Raw genomic sequence first — 9,197 nt, forward strand, 5'->3', positions numbered from 1 at the left:
AATAATAGCTAGAAATATTTTCAAGACAAAATAAAAATGCCCCTGCTAATCCATAATATATCCAAGCGAAATGGAATACTATTAATTAGGATGGGCTGTCTGCGACTTTAAGCACTTGTCCGATGCCCACAACAAGTAATTTTATGGCTGTGCTAGTGTTAATTGTAATGAACTAGTCCGATTGGACTAGTGGCTTCCCCCCAAAATAAAATCGTTATAAAATACTATATCTGATCTGCAGTGGTCAATTGCATTTCCAACACATTTTGAGTGCATTCTGCATGGAATTAATGGGCTTTTTTTCAACATGATTTGGGGCCGAAACTCAGCCCTATTCCCCATGGCAAAACCTCTAAATTTTTCCCAATTCAAGCCTTAAATTTCCCAAAATCAAAATTTCTTGAAAACTATCCAAAAATATTGCATGTACTTAGTTGGATAAGACTTTAAATATTTATGAATTGGCTTCAGAAAAGTACATAAACTACACCGTAAATAAAAAATCTTATCGGTTATGTTTTATTTCATATTCCATCATTTTCCCCAAATCCTTGTTTTGTCGCACATTTTCCCAAAATCAAAGCCACAGGCCCCATTCCCAAAGCAGTGAGAAAAAGCCCTGAATCATTTCAGTCCGGATGCATCATTTAGTAGGGCTGAAACGATTAGTCGAATAATCGGAGGCGATTAGATTAATGAAGCTAATCGCTGATAATCGATTAAATATTTTATTAATCGTTAATCGTAACATGCATAGCAAGTGCATTGTAAGCTGACTAAACACGTTGACAGATCATGGATTTCTGAGTAAGCCATTCCGACTGGAGTTTCATCTCTTTATGTACTGTACAGTACATGTTTTGAACTCAACAAAGCATATATGATGTGAGAAATACTTGTTAAATTACGTCTCTGTGGAAGTTAAAGTCATTAATCAATGAAAAAGTGGATGTCATGAGAAAGCTTGCAACACGCTGTTCGCCAATTTTCACTAGCGGTCGACTCCATGTTGTTACGTCAAGGAGGCCTAATCGCCGCCGGGGCGCTCGGGAGCGGAAGGAGCAGTAATCTTGAACATTTAAACTTTTTACTATTGCATGTGTTTATCATATAAAAAGAATGTATTTGTTCATAGTTTAATTGAAGATAAGAGTTGTTGATTTGTTTTATTTTTTTGATCACGGAAATAAAAAAGTTCATTGACGAAAAATTGGTCATGTCGCTCCGTGGCGATCCAGATTTGGTTGATTAGTCATACGTGTGAAGGTCACGTCAAAACAGCAGGTTAGCAGACTTGATTTAAACGATGTTACGGAAGACGATACAGGAACGGAATTCAGAGCTTATTTGGGATAAAATACGTTTGTTTTGTCAATAAATCTATTCTTATTTGTTGGTAGGCTTATATTATATAAGGCATGTCCTCTGTCATATTGTACAGTAGGTGTTATTATCAAAACATGTCGGACGTTTTCAGTAGTCAGTAGTGAAACAATATAGTTGCCTTCAATTCAAACGATTAATCGATTAGTAATCGATTACATGTGACCGAATAATCGAATACAAAAATTACTAATCGTTTCAGCCCTATCATTTAGTTAGAATTTGAGTTCAGGAACACATCCAGACTGTATTTTGGGTCAAAAATCATATAAAACTGATGATGACAAAAGTGGTGATGCAAAGCGGCTGTATATTGATTTTGGACTAGTGTTTAAATAGCTTGACTAGTAAAACTTTGGGGTTTACTAGTCCCAAGGACTAGCAGTAAAAAAAGTTAACGTCACAGACTGGATGGGTCAGACTACGGTAACAATACGTCCAATCATGTTGGGAGCATAACTATGTCGGTCTGTATACATACCTTTTTTGGCCTTCCTTTTCCTTAGTCGCCGTCTTGGACCAGAATTATCACTGTCCTCGCTGTCTGAATCACTTCCGTCATTACTTTCACTAGACACAGGTTTAGGTATATCGTCCTCATTTTCATCTACCTCATTACACTCATCGTCACTGCCTTTTTCATCTTTATCCTTTCCTTTTTTCTTTCTTTTCTTATTTTTCTCTTCTAACTGATCCTCAGTGTCCTCTACTTGATCATCGTTCTCCTCTGTGTTTTGATTGTTGCTATCATCGTCTTCCTCTACAGAATCAGATTCTGACCCCGACTTATTACCATTCTTTATCAATTCATCTGCCAATTCTTTTAAAAGTTCTAACTGAGCCTCTGTATTTTCAGAGTCCACCTTTTCCTTTTCATTTTTTTCACTACTTGATTTCTTTGCTTTTTTAGGGCTTTCATTCTTGTCTTTCACCTGTTTTTTGGGACTTTTCTCTGTAGATGTTTTGTCTCCCTTTTTCTCAGCTGCATCTTTCGACTTTTTCTCCTTTGCTTTGGTTGATTTTTCTTTAACCTCATCTTCATCCATTTCATCTTGTGCCTCGTCTGGCTTCTTAGTTTTTGTTAGTTTTTCTTTAACTTCATCTTCATCCATTTTATCTTGTGCCTCGTTGGGCTTCTTTGTTTTTGTTGGTTTTTCTTTAACTTCATCGTCGTCCATTTTATCTGTTATGTCTTCCGGTATTTCATCATCTGTATTTCCATTTGTCTTCTCAGAATTTTTCTCCTCATCATTTTCCTCATTCTTTTCATTTTCCTCATTCTTTTCCTTTTCCTTTTTAATATCTGTACTATTTAAGACTGGCGTTTCTTCCTCAGAATCAGATTCTACAATAATCTCATCATTAACCATAGTCATACGCAACGGTTTTTTAGGTGATGGAGTGTCAACTTCAACAACGTCAGGCACAGATTCATCATTTGCAGCAGAACTATTTCCAGCACCAGAATTTGTTGGCAGAGGCACATATTCACCAACAGTTGTCATCTGAAGTTCTTGAAGAAAAAGTTCCAATCCACCTACCAAACAGTCAATCGCTGTTTTTCGACTCTGCATTGTCATGGCGTTTAAAGACTCATAGCCGGGTGTGTTATATTGTGTGTCCATTATGTTCATTTTAATTGAGGACATCAACAAAGTTAGAGAATTAGTGATACTCATCAACTTGCCGAGAACTCGTGGAACTGTAGCTGGCGTCACATTCTTCTTGAATTCCTCTATTAACTTTGGAAGTGTAATTGAGGCTGGATCAAGGTGAGACACAAACCCTACTGGCACTAGTGGATTTGACATGGGTTGTGGTGGAATATGCATTTTAACTTGTGGTTTTTGTAGGATATTTGGTTTGGTACCACTACTGAGAAGACTCTGGAGCTGTTGCTGTACAGGTTTTAGTTGTTGTTGTCCTATCTTCATTGCTACTGGTCGCGGCTGATTTGGAGCCTTCGGTTGTACCACAGGAGCCTTTGGTCCCACAACTACTAACTGAACATTTGGGTCTAGTCCCTGTGTGGATTTCACACCAGACTGTTTAATGTCACTAGGCTTTGATGAAGAAGGAGTTTTCTTCAGAATGTCATTTGGTTTTGAAGAAGAAGAGCTTTGGCCTTCACTAGACCTTGAAGGAGTACTTTTACTTGAAGGCGTATCTTTCTTTTCTTTATTCTTTTCTCTTTCTTTTTCTCTTTCCAATGCATTTTTTGCCTTTTGTTCCTCCTTTTTAATTTGCTCAAGAACAGCCTCACATTCGTGCCGTTGAGTTCGAAGAGCTTTAGGATTACAGACATAACATTTCCATTTGTCATCTGAAAAAAGAAATGACAGAATTAACTTTAACATCTGTTAATTTGGTATTGTACTTCCAAAATGAAATTTAAATGTGAACTCTTGCGACTGTTAATTTGGTATTGTACTTCAACATAAAGTTTTAATGTGTACTCCGAGAAAATTAAAGTTACTTAAATTGTCATTTGTCTCAACAACTAGAGGATTGTATGTATTTGCAATCATCATCGACTTCAGCCAGCCACAAAATATTAGCCTTGCCTTCCTCAACTAGAGTCAAAATGTAGGTACTCTTACTTAAAGCAGACCATCTCATTGGCAAAAGACAGCATATCTGATGTGATGTCATTTCAAATTCAAAGTTTTAAGAAGACATTCTCTTAGGGCCAAAATGAGATGACATTTGTAGAAGAATACAACTTCTTTAAAACCAGCTTAAAACCGAATTGATTGATTACCATTCTGTACACTCATCAGTTCTGATCGACCAAGGTTGTGAATGATGCAGGATCTGCAGAATGCATTGTGACAAAAGTCACATCCAAATAGACGGCCACCTTCCCCACACCAACGACACTGCTCATCTAAACCATCCTTGTCCTTCTGTATAGGACCACTATCGTAGTAGGTACGGCAGCGCTGAAACAAAATGTCGTAGATATACAGTACTCACAAAAGTGTTGTTACATATTATAAAAGATATTACTAAAACATTATTTATTCAGTTAAAATGACGCTTATTTTTAATCATATTCCAAGAAAACATTATGCATGAAAACAACTGCCAACCCACAACTTCAGATGTTTTCCTAAATTTTTACAATAAAATAGATAAATATTAAAGATGTTATTGACAAACAACCTAATCCTTACTCTCTAGAATGCCACAATAAAAGTTCTACAGTCAGATCCTATTTTTGGTTGATGTTGATGGTAACTTACCTTACAAAGGAGGACCTTGAGAAGAGGGTGACGTCGAGCGGACCCTTTCTTGTTGGTATTGATTTGTTTATGACAGGCAGTGCATGTTACTCGTGCCATAAGACCACTGGCATCAATGCTAATGCCTATTGTAGGGAGAAAAATTTACATTAATATATGGTAATTGTTTAGACTCCATTGGACACTACCCCTCTGGCCCCAGATGTCAGAGTGAGCCATCATACAAAAATCTTATTCCCTTTCTCTAAAGATTCTAACCTAGCTACAATCTAGTACTTTATGGCAAGTAGTGAATTTAAGATAATTTTGAAAGACAACACCCCACCATGTCATAAGCTCGTCTTGCCCTTTGGGCCAGATAAACTAAAACAAGTGTCAAAAAAATTGATTTCTGGGGAAATTTTGGAGAAGGATAAGCATACCAACTTACTGTAATACATGTCATGAGTAGAGAAGTGTTGATCATATAATTGACAGACTAATATAATGTGCTTAAAAGCTGATCAGACAATCAGATAATTTCATACTCCTGTCAGTCTGAAAATCTGATACTGCTTCATTTCTATCACCCATTGCCCAATTTTAATTTTTTTAATTACAGACAACAAAGTGGATTTATTTGGGGTTTTTTTCTCCCCCCCCCCCTCCTTTGTTTATTTCTTCTTCTTCAATTACATAAATGCTATAAATCCTGGAAAATTAATTAGAACTTTTACTTTGTGGAAATTAATTTTTGTTACCTGTGCTCTTACGCTTTCCAGACACAAATTCAGGCCCCTTGAATGTTGGGTTCTTCTCCTCTACTGGTTCTGGGTTGACAACAACTGTTCCTATTAACCAAATACTAACATTTCAGTACAGACAATAGGACAGATAATAAGTTATTATATATAGGAAATCTTGACTAAAATATCATATAAACATTTTAGTGCAGGCCTTAGTCTGCCAATTAGTGATCATAACATATAGGAAATCTGAACTTAAATGTACATTGGCTCAAATTTTACAGAAGTTTGTCATTAGGCTTTTTTTATGACTGTATATATATGTAATGGGTCTAATTCACTTACCACGTGATACCCGATAACGTTTGTGCGGGACTAGTATCTCTAGTGGTGATGGAACATAACTCTTTGTAATCTTCCCACTGAAATGATGTTATCCCGCGATAACATCATTTGACATCATTCCATTACCAATAGAAACAATAGTCCCGCACAAACGTTATCAGGTATCACGTGGTACGTGAATGGGTCCCATTATACTGTAACAAGTCTGGATATTCATCTGCTAATTTTTTAATAAATTCAATACTGTTTTCACACATTACAGAGCTGTCTGTCCTTGTTGGAAGGTATTAATTGTGACATCATGTGATTGTAAGTATAACATTATATTTTTCAGAGAAAATGAGTTTAAATGACCTGAGATAAGTTTACAAAATAATGATGTCACAAGGGAGATAACTCTTATGTATTTATGTGCAAAGACTGAATAGTATGCGTAGATTGTGTACGCTAAACAAATCAAAACAAATTTTTCTCTGTTCTTTTTATAAATCATAAGTCAGACATTACCAGATATGTTTATTGGATAAAATGGAAAATAACTCCAACATTATACTTTTCAGACTTTCAAAAGATATATGATAATAACAAATATGACAACAATTATCTATTCATAGTTAGTATAGATTACCTTCAGGTAATTCTTCCATGATTTCGTCTTCTGACTGAGAATCGCCATTCATCTTTTTGCCACGTTTTCCAGCATTGTCTTCCTCTTCATCTGAAGAATCGTCCATTAACTGACGCCTGACTAGCTGTGGCTTTCTGCGGGTAAATAATAAGAATAAAACAAATAAAATTGTAATTGTTTTTTCTTTCTTTTTAAAAAGAATTATTTCAAGAAGTCATTTACCTAGTGTAACCAAAAAGTACATTGTACTGTACATAAAAAAAATACCATCACTGTTTTCAATAAATACAATTATAACATCCTCATGATAGGTCACATATATTTGTGACAAAAAAAGAAGAAAAAAACAACAACATTGTATGACTGTCTTGGTAGACCAATGTCACTTTCAAGCCAGTTATTTGACAAATAGATCTACTAGAACTTTACATGGCTATGTAACATAGAGGTTGGTAAATAGATTGTTATGCCATGAACTTGTGGCATTATATCAAATTACTGATGGAAGGTCTGTTTTTATTGGTGCATTTCTCCAGATACACAAGCATTGTAAATTGTTATTTAATAAATAAACATCTTAATTTAAATTACCAAGACTGTTGATGGGGCATCAAACAATTGCAATATAATAGCCCCAGGAAAAATCGATACACTGACTCTTAAAAACAGCAAAGTGACACAAACCTTCTAGAAGATCCACTTCTGGAAGACATCTGAAAAGGAAAATAAATTTGATGATTTTATCAATTATTACATCAAATGAAAACCACGGATTATATAAATGTCAAAAAGATTGCACCTAACCTTTTTCACAAAAATAACTTCTAGAAATCAAAATTTGTCAAAGTTTTTTGTTTTGTTTTTGTTTTTATTAGTTTAGCATTTAACATACAACATGGTGATAGCATTTAACATACAAAATAGGACCGATCGATAAAATTAAAATAGAGAAAACTTTACAATATTTATTAAAAAAACCCACCTAGTTTCTGATAAAATGTCTGATCTCCTGCCACCTCGGCACAATATTACGATATAAACAAAGCCATTTCCGATTACTAGGGGACACCCCATCCCGCCCCACCCCATGTGGTGTTCAAAGCGTTGTGGCTGTTTGTAAGAATTTTTCTAGGTAATAAATTTCTTTGATTTAGATATGCACTACACACATTTGATATCAACAAACTATTGTACATTGTGTACATATGAGAGTACATATCAGTCACGTCACTCAATATATGTGCTGCACGATTTACAAGATCTGCAAATGGGTGTATTTTAATGCATGTAAAATAATCTTTTGTCTGCAAACCGTGCTCCGTCCCTAGCCCCAATGAACGTTACAGTGGTTTTTCAAGCTAACCATACAGGATTTCGTTTTACCGTTTGTGAAGAGTACTCCGTATCTCTAAAACAATATCCAATTTACAATGTGAATGGGCATATATTGTATAAAAACCAGCCTCTCAAACATCAGAAATGCTTCCTAGACAGTCTCCGTGTCCATTCATCCAAACAAAATATTGCCGGCTCTTCGGTGATTAATTTCACACTGGTGCATGTGCGAGACACACTTGCAAATGTTTTTCTAGGACGATCGAAATGCAAATGGAACATACCAGTTAAACGATACAAAAATATCAGTTAATAAATCTGAACTAACGTCCCGACTTCAGGTTTTCGATCCTTACGTGATGTGCATATTTTGCATCGGTACATTTATTTTCGCACGAAGATGGCGCTAAACATGAATGACTGACCACACGGAATCAAGCCGATATCAAACGCAACACAGATCATATGAATGCTGTTTCAATCAAAACAAACAAAAATAAACTTACCGTTTTAACAATATATCAAGACTTTACGTCTTGTTATATATATATCGATATATCGAGTTTTTGTTAGTTTGCCATCTCTCTCTTGTTCTCTGCAAATGGCGGCATGCTAACGATGACGTCTGGTCACGTGATCATCTCATTATCATAAGCTAATTTGCATAATTTATTCATGACGTCAGAGGTCATTAACATTTAATTTGCATAAAAAATAGGTCACAGCTACTTGATCGAGAAATCTTTATTACCAAGAAAATATAAACAATACCCGGTTGATAACGTTGTTTTGGAGGTCCGACAAGCTGTCAACTTTTGCAGCTAGCAGACGACATTTTAGAATCAAAGACACTGAAGAAACCTTTGAACAAATGCATTCCTTACAAAAGCCATGTTATTTATTAGATCTGCAACATGTTTCATTCAAAGACACAATCGAAGGACTTTATCCAAGTTAAAAGTTTTTTTCTGAGAGTTGATTTGCTCTTCGTAAACCCCGGCATATCCAGGATTTTCCCCCAACCTATTTTTAGAACAACTCGCTACAGCTAGATATTTATATCGAGAACAAAATATGAGCGCACAGTGAAGTGTGCCAATCACTCCTAGTGTTTCTAAATATAGCAATCTTTCGCAGAGCACTCAGCAGACTAGAAGGCTGAGATCAAATGAATTATGTATATGCGCAAAAACAAAACAATTATGAAGAATAGAAATAAAGAACATTGTTTATCATAGGATAGTACATGTACAATACATTACATACATTTATTAATTAAATAATACAATGTAAGCTTACATGCATTGTACAACCTACAGAATTGTACGACGATTGGTTGCCTGGAATAGATATATAATATATACGTCAAGCCTGTTCTCGAACGCATTTTGTTGTAATTTTTTAATCGGTATATAACATATTTATTGACAACAGCTCATGTTGTAAAGGTAGACAACTCTTATTACATGCTACTCTAGATCTAAAGAATATAAAGACTACAATACATGACCCGCTAACGCGGAAAAACAAACCAAC

General features: G+C 35.3%; 1 protein-coding gene across 5 annotated transcripts in view; it reads right to left on the reverse strand.

Annotated features, from left to right (window-relative positions):
- Positions 1–8,300, reverse strand: part of LOC138328140 (transcriptional regulator ATRX homolog) — a 36,250-nt gene extending 27,950 nt beyond the window's left edge. For all 5 annotated transcript variants that reach the window (XR_011209171.1, XM_069274792.1, XM_069274790.1 and 2 more), the window contains exons 1-7: positions 8,168–8,300; positions 7,011–7,039; positions 6,327–6,460; positions 5,369–5,458; positions 4,629–4,753; positions 4,145–4,325; positions 1,865–3,706 (exon numbers count right to left, since the gene is read on the reverse strand). Coding sequence is in view for 4 of the 5 variants with exons in the window: in XM_069274792.1 (XP_069130893.1) it covers positions 1,865–3,706; positions 4,145–4,325; positions 4,629–4,753; positions 5,369–5,458; positions 6,327–6,460; positions 7,011–7,039 (2,401 nt within the window). In the remaining variant the exon portion in view is untranslated. The remainder of the gene's footprint in view (positions 1–1,864; positions 3,707–4,144; positions 4,326–4,628; positions 4,754–5,368; positions 5,459–6,326; positions 6,461–7,010; positions 7,040–8,167) is intronic.
- Positions 8,301–9,197: the final 897 nt, after the last annotated feature.

This window comes from Argopecten irradians, chromosome 7 (genome assembly GCF_041381155.1).
Source record: "Argopecten irradians isolate NY chromosome 7, Ai_NY, whole genome shotgun sequence".
In the NCBI taxonomy this organism is placed as follows: Eukaryota; Metazoa; Mollusca; class Bivalvia; order Pectinida; family Pectinidae; genus Argopecten; species Argopecten irradians.